The sequence below is a fragment of the Copadichromis virginalis genome, linkage group LG7 (assembly GCF_057382275.1).
Source record: "Copadichromis virginalis isolate Kocher_CV1m ecotype Utaka linkage group LG7, C_Virginalis_male_GT1.1, whole genome shotgun sequence".
Lineage (NCBI taxonomy): Eukaryota > Metazoa > Chordata > Actinopteri > Cichliformes > Cichlidae > Copadichromis > Copadichromis virginalis.
In genome coordinates, this window is record NC_140624.1 from 9172945 (window position 1) to 9191418 (window position 18474).

At 39.9% G+C, this 18474-nt stretch overlaps 1 protein-coding gene across 3 annotated transcripts in view; it reads right to left on the reverse strand.

Moving 5' to 3' along the window:
• Positions 1-14025, reverse strand: part of LOC146704425 (serine/threonine-protein kinase WNK1-like) — a 32257-nt gene extending 18232 nt beyond the window's left edge. For all 3 annotated transcript variants that reach the window (XM_085461538.1, XM_085461537.1, XM_085461539.1), the window contains exon 1: positions 12904-14025. In XM_085461538.1, the coding sequence (XP_085317664.1) occupies positions 12904-13689 (786 nt within the window). In that variant the 5' untranslated portion in view covers positions 13690-14025. The remainder of the gene's footprint in view (positions 1-12903) is intronic.
• Positions 14026-18474: the final 4449 nt, after the last annotated feature.

Consider the following 18474-nt stretch of genomic DNA (forward strand, 5'->3'; position numbering starts at 1 on the left):
CACTTGGTGACGGTGGGGAGGGAAAAACTCCTCTTTAACAGGAAGAACCCTTTAGCAGAACCAGGCTCAGGGAGGGGGCAGCCATCTACTACGACCATCACTATGGAACATCACTAGGACCAGGGAGGAGTTCAGGATCATCTGATCTAGCCCTAAAACGTCCAGACTTTACTGAGGTACTTTTGTTTTGTTTATGCAGCGCTCTCTCTATGTACATTATATTTATATTTAACTTACTTTGATTTTACTATAGGCCATCATTTAACTTTTTTTTTTTAAATTAAAAAAAAAGAATGAAAAAAAAAAAAAAGGTTGGCATCAGTAGGTGGTGGGCAGGTAAAGGCCATGACATGCTGATGTACAAACTGAATAAAAAGACAAAGCCAAAGTCTAATACTGCCTTCAAAAGGGCCACATGAAACTCCTTAAAACAAATAGGCAAAAACAAGGTCCAGTCTGGAGCCAGCATGCTACAAGCCTGCCACAACTGTGCACAGTAATTTGAGAGCAGTTTGGGTGGGGTGCAATCTTTTAAGAACAGAATAGTTTGCAGTTAAGATCAAATTTAACTTGCTTGAAATCCCCCTAGCTCACTTTATAGACGCACAAAATTGATCGGTCTATAGAAATCCCCACTCTAGCATGTCCTATACACCCCAAATTGTGTCCAGGTGAAGCGTGAAGCACTCAATCTCCACTGCATGCACTGTGTACAAAGCACTGCTTCCCCTTTCTGAAGTGTTTGGGTTTTGCCAGAATTTCTGCCAACACTGAGTGAAAGCCATCCTTTATGTCCTTGCTGAATTCAATTTTTGAATTCCCATTTTTGCTTCTACAGCTGCCAAAGCTACATTCCGTTTGGTCCGCTATTATCCGTGAGCTGATTTCAGAGAGGTACAAGGTAACCAAGCTGATTCGACATGTTCCTTCAGCTTGAGAATTATTTATCACAGGTTCCCACCAGAGAATTTGGTGGTACAAGACCCTCAGCAGTGGGGCTGTGCAACATGGTCAGGGACATGAAGATCTTCCACATACTCCAGGCACGCCTTTCCCTTGCTTTGTCAATGAAAGTTAAACGAAAAAGGGACGACAACACATCACACCCTCTTTTGACTGTTACTTTAAAGAGCTCTCTGGTCTGTGTCATGTCTTGCTTATACTGTCACTGGGAAAGTACCCAACTGTCTCCAGAAATCCCGTGCAGTGAGGTCAACTGAAATGGTGTCAAAATAACGCTTTCATTTTTAAGTGACTTTGTGTCAATAGGAACTTTAAACAACGCATTTCTCCCCTTATATTTAGTTGCCTTTAGGATATTTACAGATTAAATAAAATAAATATTCTTGGGTCAAAATTAGTGACTGACTAGATAAAGAAAACAGCAGCGATATCAGACAGGGACTTTCCAAACAGTAATAACCCATCAAGAAAAACTGAAAACAATGGAAAAACTAAAATGACCAACATAAACTATACTAAAATATCAATGTCTTCCAGAATAACCATTCCTAGTATGTTTAATTATTCTGGATGTAGTTACTGACCCTTTTATTCTACTTGTACCTAATCAGTTTTATCACAGTAATAGCACAACATAGCTCTTTCAACTGATTACTGAATATGCATAAATGTATCTTCTGAGACTTATGGAAGAATAACACTATGTTGAGTGATGATTTTAGTTTAAAGGTGTTTGAAGCGGACTTCCGGATGGTGAGGAAACTGGTTGCAGCATAATCTTTCAGCTCCTGGGCGGTCTGGTTACCCCTTGAAAATTGACATGTTATAACACAACTAAGAATATTCATAGTTGTATGCCAGGGGGTAACAAGAGAAAGAAGAGGAATTCGGCAAGAAAGTGCGGAGGAAGGAGTTTTTTCACCGAAAGAAGTTGCCGGTGCTAGCAAGCTAAAGCTACACGGAGCTATGGAGGCAATTGAAGCTAACATTGTCGCTGAGCTGAAAGAAGTCCAGGATAATTTGAAAAGACAAATAGCGGGGGACTTCCGGTGGCTCGTAGCACCGCATGGCCGCATAGAGAGTGACCTCCGGCACCAACCGTGTGTTTCCCCAGACTCGAGAGCTGTATTAGGGCTACATTGCCATTTTTCGACTCAAGAATGAGTGGGGATAAATCTAAAAAGGGAGGATACGGGCTACGAAACATTCTTGACTGTGAAATGGAGAAGGACGCCGCGGCTAGTGAGGCAAGCCTCGCATCGGGACAAGATGGCGACCGAGGTGAAGGTCTGGGTTGGCTTCGGGATGCTGTGAGTAGCGTACTGGTGGCCGAAATGGCTACATTGCGAACCGAATTGAAGAGTGACTTCAAAGCATTCGGTACGGAATTTCGGGAGGATGTAAAGAAGCAAATGGCCGAACTCTCTAAGGAATTGAATCAAAGATTACACGAGATGGCGGATCAGGTGGAGGAGATGACTGGTCGGCTAAAGCACGTCGAGGACAACATGGCTGACTCGGAACGCTGGGACATTGGTGTTAGGGATACACTTGTGCAGCTGTTGGAAAATCAACGGGCGCTTCAGGAAAAGGTGTCCGATATGGAGGGCCGCGCTAGGCGCAAAAACATCCGGATCTACGGCGTACCGGAAAACTCGGAGGGCTCGTCGGTGACTACCTTTGTTGAAAATCTGATCAAAGACCACCTAGGCGAAGATTTCGGCCCGGACCGTGCTCTCGGCATTGAGCGCGCACACCGCGCGTTGGGACCGAAACCACCCCCGAACGCCCCACCACGCTCAATAATAGTGCGCTTCCTCCGGTTCTCTGTTAAAGAAGAGATTCTCCGCACGGCGTGGAACAAAGGGGTACATATCCAAAACAAACGGGTGTATTTCGATCATGACTACTCCCTGGAAGTGCAGAAAAGGAGACGGGAATATATCCCAGTTAAGAAGGCTTTGAAGGACAACGGGATCCGTTTCCAGACACCACTAAGTAAGATGCGAGTGTTTTATGCGTCAGGCAATGTCCTATATAATACCGCGAGCCAAGCTGCCGAGGATTTAAGAAAGCGGGGAATAGCCGTGGGTAAGATCACCTTGGGGAACCAAACCAACAGGATGACAGAGGACACGATAAAGCAGCTACTTCCTTGGGAAACGCAGACAGCACACTGCGGGGGCGGCTTCCAGCAGCACGTGCGGGAAAAACTCCAAGCATTCCGGAGGGAGCAAGAAAAAGTGTCAGCAGACGAGTGAACAGCTGATGGCGGGACAACGGTGAGATAGCTGGCGGTAGAGTTTTGATAATCTAACCGCAGGAACACTGACTTTCGTATCCTTCAGAATTCATATTTCTTTAGGTTGGTGCCTACGGACATGGTTAGAGAACCACCACGTTATGTCTAGTAGCGATAAGAGACTGTTTCGTTTATTTTTTGCCCTTTTTTGGCTTTTTTGTCGGTCACTCCCCTCTTGTCGGATGAGGGGCCCCACCCTGTGGCCAGTCCCCTCAATGTCAAAGGATGCTGTTATATCCTTTGTATTGGAAGCTCCTGTTAATGTTTTGTGTGTTTGTTGTTCAGTGAGTTCTGGTTGTGATGTTCTGAGGTCTGGGTTGATTATGTTGTATTCCACATATCCACTTGATGGCTTATAATTTCTATAAAATGCTGTCACTAAATGTAAATGGCCTGAATAGCCCTATTAAAAGAAGCAAATTAATTGCCAAATTGAAAAAGGAGACAGTAGACTTGGCATATTGGCAAGAAACTAATGCAGAACATGAGAAATTAAAAAAAGATGGGTTTCAGACATACATTTTATTCATTGTATAGGGCCGGGAAAAAACGAGGAGTAGCTATCCTTATCTCAAATAAAATAAAATTTGAACATATATCTACTATAAGTGATAAGGAAGGTCGGTTTGTTTTAGTAAAAGGTAGAATAGAGAATAAGACGGTCACACTATTAAATGTCTATGCACCCCCAGGAAGCAACGCAAGCTTCTTTAAGAAGATATTTGATTTGATCTCTAAGGAAACGGTGGGAACTCTTATTTGTGCAGGAGATTTTAATTTACTGTTAAATCCCAGATTAGACTCAAATAATAGGGACAGGAAAAGCACGTCTGGAGGGAAACGGGTTAAAGGAATGTTAACGGAATTAGGGCTTATTGACGTGTGGCGATCTATCCATGGGTCAGCGTCAGGATTCACTTTTTACTCTGCTCGACACTCAGTGTATTCGAGGATAGATTACTGTTTTATGTTTAATAGGGATTTACACAGGATAAAAGATTGCAGAATAGGTCCAAGAGATGTCTCTGACCACAGTGGAATTTATATAACGTTACATTTGGACGGGACACGGAAGACAACTTTGTGGAGACTAAATACCGGTATGTTAAATGACCCCGCTTTTGTGAAACAAATGACAGCCGATCTTAACTTGTACCTGCAGGACAATGATAATGGAGAGACAAATCACAGTATTGTATGGGATGCAGCCAAAGCTGTCCTCAGAGGAAAAATAATTGCGTGGTCGACCATGATTAAAAAGAAAAAGTCACAAGAATTGTTACAACTGCAGAATAGATTAATGGCCTTGGAACAGTAAGGTCTAAAGGATAAAAATACTACAGTAACCCATCAGATCAGACAGATTAAGCAGGAGATAGATAAGATATTGAGCGAAGAAGTAGAGAAAAACATAAGGTTCATGAAACAGAGGTATTATGAACCTAAGGCGGCGAAGCAGTTGGCGTGGCGGATTAGAAAACAGCAAGCTGAAAATAATATTTATAAGATTAGAGACCCGGTTGGTAACAATGTTGTAACTGACCTGGATAAAATTCAAAAAGCGTTTGAAAAGTATTACAAATCCTTATATAGTCAATCTACTCAGGGTGATGTAAATAAGATGACTGACTTTTTGAATTCCTTAGACCTGCCTACGATTGGTCGAGAAGCAAATAGTAAGTTAACGTCCTTAATATCTCGGGAAGAAATAATTAAAGCTATCTCCAGCCTTAAATCCAATAAATCACCAGGTACCGACGGGCTCCCTGCCGAATGGTACAAAACCATGAGGGAAAGCCTTCTTCCCCTGTTGGAAACTAGTTTTAACTACATTTTGAAAGGAGGTCTGGTACCTCCCTCTTTGAAGGAGGCCTTCATATCGGTTTTGCCAAAGGGGGGACAGGATAGACTAAACTGCAAATCTTATAGGCCGATAAGTGTCCTGAACTCAGACTATAAACTATACACAACTATTTTGGTGCGAAGAATGGATGCTGTAATGCCTTCTTTGATTGATGAAGACCAAACGGGTTTCTTGAAAAATAGACAAACCCACGATAATATTAGACGAGCTTTACACATCATCGAACACATTAATAATAAGAAAAAAAGCTCAATTATTCTTAGCTTAGATGCTGAAAAAGCATATGATTCAGTGAATTGGGACTTCCTCTTCCTAGTGATGAAAAGATTTGGTTTCTGTAGCGAGTTTATAAGATGTTTCCAAGCTCTTTATTCTCTCCCTACTGCCAGAATAAAAATTAACGGTAGCCTCTCCGATACTATTTTTTTAGAACGAGGATGTAGACAGGGGTGTCCAGCAAGCCCCTACCTCTTCAACTTGTTTATCGAACCTCTAGCCCAGGCTATACGTCAGGAAACATCGTTGAAAGGGATTGTAATAGGAGGGGACGAGTACAAGGTGTGTTTATACGCAGATGATGTCTTGGTGACAATCATGGATCCCAGCTCAGGTATACCAGTGTTAATGGGGATGTTGGAAACATATGGCCTGTATTCAGGGTATGTCCTTAATGTCAAAAAAACTCAAGTTCTGTCATTTAATTTTTCTCCGGACCAGACACTACTGGCAAAATTCAAGTTTAATTGGGAGGCAACTGCTATCAAATATTTGGGAGTGTTTCTGCCTAGAGATCTGACACAACTGTACGATATTAATTACAGTCGTATTAATAGAGAAATATATAGCGATCTCAACATTTGGGCCTTGCTCCCTCTCGACCTTGGCAACAGGATACAGATAATTAAAATGAATATTCTCCCCAAACTACTCTATCTTTTTCTTGCTTTACCTATTCAAATTCCAGAGAAGCAATTCAGGGAATGGAATAAGCAGATTTCGAGATTCATTTGGCTTAACAAAAGACCAAGGGTGAAGTTCTCTACTTTGCAGTTGCCGAAAGACAAAGGGGGCTTGGCTCTACCTTCATTAAGGAATTACTACTTATCTGCTCAGCTGAGGTCCTTGGTGTGTTGGTGTAATCCATCTTTTTGTGCGAGGTGGAAGACTATTGAGATGTCTCTCTCAGACACGCCAATCCAGTCTAGACTTGGTCACGCGGCTTCTGATTTGGACGATACCTTGACGCCCAGCCACTGGGTCACTTTTACATTAAAAATATGGAGGGGAGTGGTCAAGCAGGCGCAACTCCAGGAAGAGATAAAACTTCTGAGGTGGCCAGCGTATGACCCTGATTTTCTACCTGCTTCCCACGATAGTAGATTTAAACAATGGGTGTGGCATGGAATCACTGCTGGGTGTTTGGTTATTGTAAAATCTAAAATTATGGCTTTTGATACCCTATGCAAGACTTACGATCTCGGGAAACAAGACTTTTTTCGATACTTGCAACTCCGTGACTATATTGGCAAAAGACTGAAGAGCTGTGTCCGTGGAGACTTCTCGATTGTTAATATTTTCATTGATGCTTATTACTCTGGGAGTAACAGAGCCTTGATAAGTAAACTGTATAAATGTCTGACTAAGCTCAAAGGGCACTCAATGATTTACATAAAGCAGAAATGGGAAAAAGAAATGGACATTGTGATTACAGAAGATGGGTGGGCACGGATCTGGGAGACACAGTTTACCACGACTAACTCCAACATGTGGCGGGACTTCTGCTGGAAGAACATTATACGCTATTTCATAACGCCTAAACAGAAGTCTAAATTCAGTGCTACACCTGCGTTTTGCTGGAGGAATTGTGGGGAAGTCATGGCTGATTAAGGTCATATATTCTGGTCCTGCCCACTCATACGACCCTTCTGGACAGAAGTTATAAAGATAATTACAGAGGTGTTGGGATTCCACGTGTCTTGTACATTTACCTCATTGTATCTGGGATATTTTACAGACGATTTAGTTGCAGATGATGTTTACCTTCTGAAAGTTCTCTTGGCTTCTGCGAAGAAGGCCATAACAAAACGCTGGCTCTGTAGAGATCCTCCCACTGTAACACTTTTTACCTCTATAGTGGAAGACGTCAAATTGATGGAATGTATGACTTTCACTCTGCGACTGCAGGGAGATTTGGGAAGGAGACGGTGGAGAAAATGGCTGGACTTTACAGCTTGTGGCAGCACCCTTTGATGCATAGAATTAGTAATGCAGACTTGTTGACGTATGTATGTGTGGATGTGCAGATGTATGTACAGGTGTATGTTATCTTCCTATGACCTCATACTGTTTCTGTTTTTTCTTTTATCTTGTTGCATAAAAATGTTCCTAAACAAATAAAAAGTGTCAAAAAAAAAAAAAAAGACAAATAGCGGAAAAGACTGGACTTGTGAAAACAGAAATGTTGGAGTTTAGGAAAGAAGTGGGGCAACGGCTCGACGAAATTGTCACGGACATGAAAGAGGTAACAAGCAGGATCAAGGAGGTCGAACAAAGAGTAACCGAGGTGGAGGAGGTCACAGTCGATCTTAAAGACGTGCTTGGCCATACTCTCCAGTTACAAGGGGACCTCCAGACACGTCTGTCTGACCTGGAAGCCTGTTCTTGCAGGAATAACATACGTCTTCACGGGATACCAGAGGGTGAAGAAGGGGACAACATGCTCGAATTCATGGAGAATTTTATAAAGAAGGAACTGTCTCTCTCTGACACCAATCTGGGCATACAGCGATGCCACCGCTCACTCGGCCCCAAGCCACCACCGGGCTCCAAACCCAGGTCTATCGTGATTCATTTTTTGGAATACAAGACCAAGGACTTGGTGCTCCGTTCTGCATGGACCAAAGAAGAAATACTGCTGAATGGGAGACGTGTGTATTTTGACCAGGACTACCCCATTGACATTTTAGCTAAACGCAAAGCATACAACACAATCAGGAGGATTTTAAAAGAGATGGGGCTCCGCTTCCAAACACTGTATCCATCGAGACTGCATGTGTTTTATGAAAACAGGCCCGTGATTTACAACAACGCGCAAGACGCATCCGACGACCTGAAGAAGAGAAGTTGATGGAAAAGGGAGCGGATGACCCAATGCCACGCATCCCTGTACCCAAGCCGAGGACGCCCTTCTGGGAAAGAGCGAGCGGGGCGCCGCGGCGGACCTCCCGGTGAATTACAGGTGAATTGCTGTAATTCACCTATTTGATTTGATTGTACCATAAATGGATGTCTTTTTTTTCTTTCTTCTAAATGCGTCTTTGCTAGCCTAGATGCTCTGTACTTGTTAAGGGTCTGAATGTTTTGTAAAAAAATATACAAAACTACCAATAAAAATAAAGTGTTAAAAAAAGGTGTTTGAAGCAATGTGAAGGACAGTTAACTACAGTATCTCAAAAGCAGAGTGGAAAATGCTGCTTCGAGGCAAAGGACGGTATAAATAACCTAACAGGCCTAAAAATAGACAAAGGAAAAAATGCTAATGATAATGCCGAGGATCGGCTCTATCTCGGCTCTAACACTGACACTAAGGTCAAGATGGAGCCCTCTGGCTAAGATGTGACAAACAGCTGAAAGCCATGTTAAAAAGTGTCACCGTTTGCTATTTAGTTGCATTAAATGCAGCATCTGTGGAAATATTTGGTGTTCTCTTAACAATGTAACATGACATCGAGGTCAAAGATCACGGTGACTGCCACGCAAATTATCAGGGAGTAAGAAAAAAAAAAGTTGCCAGATCCAGGCTCTTTCACAATCTAATAGTATTATTATCACATTTTAATTGACTTTGAATTAAAAACAGATATCCAGTCAAATTAGAAGAGAAACCAATACAGTGCTTACTGAGTATATCACCCCTCACCCCACCCCAAAAAAGAAAAAAAGTTCTTAAACTATATAGATAAACAACCACTGAAAGGTCATCTGTCTTCCTTCTTATTTGTTAAAATCTGAAACTTAAGCAGAGTTTAACATTAAGTTTGCAACTGTATTTAAAACCTTCATCCATTAATAAACAACCTTAACATGTGGGGAATATTGTTAAAATGTTTCTGATCAATACTACTACAGTGGCTGCTTTTATTTTCTACAAACTAAACTCAAGCATGTGGTGCTTTAAATGTATTTTTAAATTTGATATGTTTGATAGTATCACTTTGAAACCTATGGAATAAAATTTTTGTTCAGAATGGCATTCAAAGAGTGAAAGTCCAACCATACAATTAAAAAAAAAACAACTGCAAAGTTAGTTTTTCCTCACCAGCTCCCTACAGGTTAAATAAAAAGCCACCCAAAAATGTTCTTTCTGTGAAGAAATATTCTGCATGACCCTGACTGAATAAAGGTTAGAAATTACCATAGTGTTCTCAAAATCTAAATCAGTGACTCAAGCTAAAAAGGATATGACCTTTATACAGTAAGAGTGAGAAGGGAACCAGTATCACACCAAGTATTTCTGTTCTACTGTTGTTTGTAAAACTGGTACAACATAGTTGTTCCTCGTGTCACCAATCTTTGACCTCAGGCTGAGATAGGGTTTACCGCCTACCTTGTGCTTTTAGTGAGCAATCCCATTAATGCTTTCCTCAGTGACATTTCTATCCAAATTTGTCACAATTAGAAAATTAAACTCTTACAGTAAACCTGAAAACCTTGATTCATGAAATGTGATGAGCTCTCTGTTAAAATACTTGTAGCATGTCACTTCCAGCGGATGCCATCGGCCAGCTGGACAGAGGGCTGCCATAGTTTATACAGGATGCCTGGAGTATTCTTACTCATCTTTCAATCTGTATTTGAGAGGAAGGAGGCGTGGAAGCAGCAACTGGAAGACTGAATAGTTGAAAATGCAATAGTGAGCCAAAGGGGGAGGTTCCTTAATTTCTTCTTTTTTTATTTTTGGTCCCTCCTCAACTTCCTCTCTGGGGTGACCTACTTATCCTTCAGACATGTCTGCAGTGTGAAACAACTGTGGGGGTTCATTAGTGGGTGAATAAAGGTGAACAAATAAAAATTCTCAGTCAATTATAGCACAGATTGCCTTATAGGTTGAAAAAGCCAGGGCCACTTCATTAAAATTTCAAAGACAGTTTTCAGGCAAAGTTGCTGCATATCCTGCAATTGCTGCCTTTGGTCAGAGTGAAATCAAACTGCAGAAGAATTTAAGGTTTATTTACATCTACATAATCTCTAAAAAAATGTATGAATTAAAAAAAAAGATTTACATGTTTATTTGTGTGTGTATGTGTATATAAAGAGCATTAAGGCATGGGACTACAAATGTGACCATTTCATTTTAATCATGTTAGAGATAAACTGAAGGTCCTATAAGGGGAAACCTGCCTGGCTCGTTTCACCAGCAAGCAGCCACAAGATACGCTATTGCTCATAGCTGGCACGCCAAATTCTTAACAAATATGTTGCAAGCTTTATTGTGCATCAATGACTCAAGTATTAGCAGGACGCCAATTAAATTAACTTCTTGGATCTCTACTCCTTTCTTAAACAACTCAATCTTAAATCTCATTGTAATTGTTACGTTAAATATATGCACCTCTAGTATCATCAAATGCCCCTAACACTGGACTAATGAAACTAGGGTAAGATAACATATCTAAATAAAATAATGTGTGTAAACATATACCACCCAGTGTTACCATCTCTGTACATCTTGAAGGCATGCTAACACCTGGATGACCGTGGGACTACATTAAAAACCTCTGACGTGTAAAGGGGATTTCAGCTTCTCACGTACAGCTGAAGTTTCTAGCTCTGAAACTTCTGAGGTGGCAGTGGAAGGAAAAAGCAAAGAGGGCCAAGTGAACAAAAACCTAACTAGAATTCAGTTACATTTATGGGTTTCATTACTAATGAAAGCAAAAGTATTGCGATAAAACCCAAAAGGTTGATTCTGTTCATCTGGACATAGCATTTTCAGTGGGAGAAATATTTCGTCACCCATCCAAGTGACTTCTTCAGTCTCATATTGAGATAAAAGATTTATTTTTTTTCTGTTTTAGAAGCTGTATCTTTGTTCTGGTTTTTGTTTCTGTCCTTCCATTGCAGCAGTTCACTTTCACTCTTTTCTAAAACCCCAAACTGACTTCTCTCTTAGTAGGTTGTGGCAGATTTAGCTCAACTAAAGGCAGAATGACAGAAAGAGACTTTAACAAGAATAGTACAACTCAGCTGTTTGGAAACGCTTTTGCTGCTCCCTTAATTTCCCAAAGGGTCGCCACAGCGGATGGATCTGCATATTTGGCTTGGGAAGTGACAGACCCCGAAACCCCCCCTCTTCTGAATAATTCAACATAAATTTACTGGGTAAGATGTTATGTTCACTCAAATTGCAGATGTGATACTAACTGAGAGCTCAAGAAGAAAATAAAAATGTTACTATGAACAACCTTAGTGGAAAGTTCAGGGGCTGCAAGAAGTCTGTCTTGAGGTCAAATTAAATTTAAAAAAAAAAAAAAAAAAAATCACCACTAAATGCAGTTTAAACCACAACTAAAAATGTATCCCATCTTATACTGCACTAACACCCAAGTATTATACATAAGATATTTGAGATTTAGGAAAGTAAAATGTGAGAAAGCTGAAAGAGAGTGGGAGGTGGACTGATGGTTCACAAGCAGGCCTTGGCAGGTCAGCCTGCAGGAGATTCCTCAGTGAGGAATTTGACCCATTTTACATTCAGGCAAGCATTCAAAAAAGGAATGCATTGAGCATGCGTGAGATTGTGTGAGAGGGGGAGGGGAACTTGCCCGTAATCTTCACATTGTTCTGAAACCAGTGAGCATGTGTTACTGTGGTTCTCTCCGCAGCCATGTGAGTCCTACTGCTCTCATGGCAGGGTAAAGCATGACAGTGAGAGCAAACATTCATGTGGTGAATGAGGTTAAACTTTGCTCTGGGCTATATAGTTGCTATAACTGGACAGACAGCAGAACAAATTTTTTACAAGCCAAAAAAAAAAAGAAAAAAAGAAAAAAAAAAGGGGGGGGGGGGGGGTAAAACAAGTCCACTCAAAAGTAGGTCAAAGGTCAGATCTGTGACTAAGAACGCTGAATGTTAATAAAGTCAACTTAAATATTCCTGCTGTTGCCATTATTAGCCGAGTAGTAGTAGCAGTAGTAGTAATGGGATTTCTGAGATTTATAATCTTTTATGTAATTTTAGTCAAAGCTTCAAAAGGTCCCATTATCTGGGAGTAAAGTGATGTTTCAAGAATCTGCTCAGTTGCATTTTCTATATTTCTACACTAGATACCAGAAACTAGATTTAGATTTTCTAGCAGTATCCTCTAACAGTGTGAACAGTAAGTGTGGAAAATCATTATCATGACTACAACAATTCTGCACACATTTGGTCAAAAGGTAATTTCCTGTGTTCAAAGAATAAAGGAATAATAATTTATCAAAGAAGCACTGATAGCACCAAATAACTTCCCAGTCTCTTAGAGTGAAGTCAAATCAGGAAATGGGAAGTTTTCTTTGGCTGTTTTGATGAAAAATGTAGAGCGAAACAATCAGGAAATGCTGGCTATGCTTGGTTGAAAGGAAATGATAGTAGCTGCAGCTCAGGTAACAGGGTGAACGGAAATTATTTTGACTCATACAAAAAATAATACAAAAACAAAAAAAAAAAGCGGGGGGAAATGAGGCAATATGTGTGTGTTACAAAGTACAATCGTTGTATACAATCGTTTTCATACCTGCAATTCACACCAAGCCACCTCCACAGTGGTCTCGGTGTCCAAGCCCTTGTAGACTGTCTTGAAAGAGCCACGTCCAATTTCTATGTCAAACTTCAGGAACCGTCCATCAGGTGATGTGCCCACTGCTTTGGTTTCAGCCTCCTCGATGTCTTCTTGGACTTTTTTCTCAGCTTCCCGCTGCTCTGCCTCTGCTCGGGCTCTGGCGTCCTTATCTGCCTCCTCTCCTTCCTCGTGTTGTACCTTCACCTCAGTGCCGCTTTCAGGTTCAACTTGAATTGGCAATTCTGTTTCCAGGCTGGGTGTCGTGTGAGCTGCTACTACTGCCTCTCCATCACAGATGTCACGCACTCTAGCAGGCTCTTGCTGTGAAGGCACTACAGCCACCCTGGCTATTTCTATATCTTTTCCTTCTCCCTCTTTTCCATCATCCACAGACTTCTCATTTTGAGATAAACTTGGTTCAGTCTTGGGTGAGTAAGTACCAGCAGTCTTTTGCTGCTGGAGGACTGCTTCCTGTGGCTGAACCAGCTGAGACGTAGGGATGGGGATCTTGCTGGGTAAAGGAAGGGCCAAAGCTGTGGCATTAGAATCACTGATGACACTGCGACGTAGAAAACGGTGTTCAGGGTTACATCGATCGCGTTCCATGGTGTGATGCCGGCGTCTCACTTCCACTGGCCGACCCTCACCAACCATCGAATCTGAACCAGAACTAGGGGCATTTCCACTTTTCTGAGGGGGAGCCAGGAACTTCACCATTTTGTCGTCTGGCTTTTCCGACATCCCACCACCCACACTAAGAGTTAAGGAGGTACGATAACTGAAAAATTAAAATAAGGATATTTTCATGCTTGCCATTTTGGCTTATGTAAGCAATATCTAGCTGTGCTTCAAAAAGGAAAAAAAGAGAAAGATTTACAATGTCTATCTCCAGCTCTCCCTTTTTATTGCTCAAAGACTATCTTTATAAATATATTTCGGGGACTGAAGGTGTAAGACGAGATGCGTTCTCTTACAAATGGAGAGGGACTGAACACTGCAGCAGAACACAAAGTGCTGATGTTGATATACAGGTCTCTTTAAGTCCACACCATCCATCCTGTACGACACAGGGTGCAGCTTCGATCAAGCATAAGGAATCACTGGTGAGGAACAAACACACACAGCCTACAACAGGCACAGGCACTCCCCAGTCCAGGCAAAGGCGGGATGAGCTGACAGTCTCAATTTGTTCCAGTCCAGTATTACTGCAAGAGAAAATACAAAACAAAAGCTTCCTGACATGTTTTGAAAAGTAGCCAAAATTATGTCAAATGTCAACAAGACTTGTGAAAATCTAGTCTAATCTAGTCTTGCAGACAGAATTTACAGTGTATACAGTTTAACAAAAGTTTAACAACTCTGTTTTAGTGCTAAGTACAGCTTATAGACCAGAATCTAAGAATTAAAACATGACTTCATTTACAGTGCAATACACTTAACCACCAGATCATTTATGGTTTAGAAATAAGATCTACACTCAAAAGATTTTCGGTCTTACCCTAGCACATGTGACACATGGCAAATTTCCCTTTAAAGTGGTATTGTTCAGCTGTGCTCCATTAAAATACAATTCAACTGACAGGTTAACTAAACAAGCTATTATCTATAACTACTGCACAGCAAAACTAAGCATTTTAACTATATGACAAGGGAGGCGACAATGACATTTGATTCTGCACCTGAGATTTGTTACAAAATGCAAGCAATGTTTCCAATATAAGCGAAAAATATTATTAGCATTTTTAATGTCAATTAATATTGTCAGAAAGGCTAACGCAGTTTATAATACACTTCTTAAAGCCGCATAAGGCCATAAACATTTTTACTGTATCCGCAAAAGACAGGGGCCATCTAGCATTTTATGACAGCAGTGGCAGCTTGGCATTCCTCTCCTGCTTTAATCATGCAACCTTGCGTTGAAAATTTTGTTACTTATTCATCTTTATCCTGCCACGGCTGCAGCCATTACCTGACCAGGCAACCATAATGTCAGAACTAAACCGGATAACGTTGGCTGTAATAACATTCAGAAAAATAAAACAAACGGCTGCGCAAATTAACACAATATGAGTCGGAGTTAATTTAATCCTCTCATGCACACACATCTGTCCTCATTGCGTATGTGCGACAGCACATCAATTTGAAATAGCTACAGCGACTTTCTCGTTCAAAGCGAGGAGAAGGAGAGGCTCTTTGTTAGCGAGCTAACGAGTACGGCTAGCAAACAGCTAGTTAGCTGGCGCTGGCTAATCCTTAACAGGGAACCGATAACCGACGGTGACCAATTTCCGCGTCACGTCTTTAAATATATTCCCTTTTAATAATTTACAATTTCACATTACTGGCACCACTCTCGTCGTTTTAACGCCGCTGTAAGCGTTAAAAATAAGCTATAATTCGCAACTTTACCATATTCGGGTCCCGTTTCCATCCCCAAGTGGTTAACATCACACCGGATGCGCTAGACCGGTGTAATAGGTTGAACAGCTACCAAAGCAATGACTGTTACCCATCTACTCAAAGCTAGCTAGGCGGGTCTTTCTTGTGGCCTAACGCGCTTAGACCCGCCTCCTGGCTGCTCCATTCAATTTAACGCCATCTGATAACATTAGCGCTTGTTTGTTGTTGTTATTACGCAGTTAGCGATTTTATTTTGTTTGTTTGTTTGAATTTGTTGACTCAAGTCAAATATCCATAGCTGAGTGGTAGACTCTTACGTTATTTAAAAAATAATTTCTGTTTGATAATGATAAGCTGAGTTTAACTCCTTAGCGCTTGTGAGTTTAATATTGCTAGTAGCTAGCAGGTTAGCTCGCCAAGCGCTAACGTTGAGCTGTGCCGGGTGGCAGATAGCGACCTACCTCAATAAGACAAGTGACGGTCAGTGGCGTTTCAGCGGTCCTCACAGCGATAAAAAACAGAACACAGGTAGATTACACGTGTAGCTAAATGTCAGGTAGATACGTTCCCCAGTGTGAGAACCGAAGCTGCGATTATTGGGGCTCGCTTTTCAAATAAGCAGCGCAGTTAGATAGAGAAACGGTTTCAGCACAAAGCGCCTGCGCCGGCGGAGAATGACCTCATAACCATAACACACACACACACGCTCACAAACCGATCGCTTTGATAGGCTTTGATGCTGTTACATTTGCTTTTGATTTTACCATGAAACTAAATGATATAAGCCTTAAAATCATACGTAATAAGCATATTCAAAATTAATTAATGATTTTAAATTAATAAAAAGACTTAGGTCAATATGGACAACTACACAGAGGGCCCCTCAATAAATGAGCCCATTTCTGAAAGGTTAAATGGAGGGAAGATAAAGCGGACTAATGTGCACCCTTGAATTTAATGAGCTGGATCATTTTACTGAAACGATTGAGCCAGCCCCCACGTTGTTTTGTGTTATGGGTATTACGGTAAGAGAAACTAAGGTCTGGTTTCAAAATTAAAGGGATCTCCAAGTCAATCTACTCATTTAGTCCGTCATTAATGATATATGTAAATCATAAATGAAATCTAGAAAACAAAAACAAAATACTATTAAAACAAATATATTCCAAATTTAAATAGAAATAATAAAATATGAAAAGTATATGCTGTTTTAACATAATAATTTCACTTTAGATCCACAGTGCACACCCCAACAGTGTTTACCACCTGGGTCAAGTCAGTCTGAAATGAACGACAGAAGTATCGTCCTTTGAAATTTGATTACCCACGGTTCTTGACTAGAGTTTTGTTTTTTGTTGTTGTTGGTTTTTTTAAAACCTGCATTCAGAACACCAGTATATAGAAAAATCCTCTTGTCAATGTTTAATTCCAATTTTGAGCCACAATACATATCCTCTCATTATTATACAGTTAATATCAGGTCAATCTGACAATCGGTCTGTGGAAATAGCAAGTTTCCTTATAATAGCATTTTAAATTCATACAAAGATAGCTCATATATGACATCTCTGAAGGCCTTTACTTTGAAATTCAAAATCAGACAGTCTTGACACTGACAGAGTTACACAGTGAGGGTGCATACTATTGATCTAAAGTGAAATTAGTCCAAATAAGTCTGTGGAAACAGTTTATTTTTTATGACTGTGCATGTTGTTTGAAATTTCCTGATCTCTTTGATCTGTAATTAGATTTTTTTTTCACATCAATTTCTGTATTTCATTATATGTTACGTCATTGATGATGGCCTAGATCTCCAGAAAAATGACAGATTAATGATTGGTTATATCTTTTGTATACATGTATTTTAGAGATAAATATAGACTATCTTCTTGTCACATGTGTTACCTTAATCTTTTGGCAGTTTTAAACCCTTTTAGGAATTTATTTCCCTCAGATTTTTCAGCCTTGTAGACAGAATGACAGACTAATAATAACAATGATCATGCAACACTTCAGGAGATTATCTTTATTATTTTCACTCACCTTTGTTAAAACTGTGTTTTTGTCCATTTGTGCAACCATTTATTTGCTATAACAATGAAAATAAATAAATAAAAAAAAAACAGTTAGAAATGAGTAATTAAGTATGATGCAATCTTTTATATTTTAGCTCTGATGTGTAACATAATTCAATGGATGTAAAATTATTACCTTGTCAAATATGTGAAATAAAATAGAAAAATTATTACAAACTTGAGCAATCATGACCAATTCTTTATCAGGCTTTAGGAAATATGTAAAAGGAAGTCACTGTGGTGTTTTCTTTCAAAATAATAGCCTTTTCATACAATCTAATGTAGTTTATCACATTTACAATTGTAAAATTAATTAATTAGTAAAAATAACACGGTGTTTATCGACAGTACTTGACTGTGGGGATGAGAACTCCTGTAGTGCTTGGATCTCTATAAATTGATGGATCAAGAAGGTGTAATTGTTCAATTAACATATTATTTTATTTGAACATAAAAATAAATTGTAACACCCAAAGCATGTGTGGAGTGCAATATTTCTGTAAATGTTAGGGACAGAAAAATGGAAATTTCCATTTCCATTTCCATAGAAAGGCTCACAAAGGAACAATGGACCAAAATATGTTTTAGTACACAGAAAAACACGACTTATCCCACACACTTTCATACTTCTAGTTGCTACTATATTTAATAGTTCCTTTTATATTGTTCTTGTATAAATTAGCCTATATTCCTAAATATGTAGTAATAAGTATAGTTATAATAGAGATTTGTTTCAGCTTTTGTGGTCACGTTTGTACGTGACCTAAAAGAGACATCACACGATATTTCCTGGGGACATTCCAGGTAATTTTTTTTGGGGGGGGGGAATATAAACCCACAAAGTATTCTATTTTAAGGGATTTTATTCTCACTAAAATGGTTATGACCTGTAAGACTTTTAAAACATTTTGCAAAATAATATAAACAGTATAAGCTCTATACGTAAATAAAGTTGTAATATTCAATCTACACATTTACCATTTACATTGTCCTAAACATCTCTTTTGATAAAGAAAGAAACAGTCTGATCACTAGTCTTTTGTTGCAATAG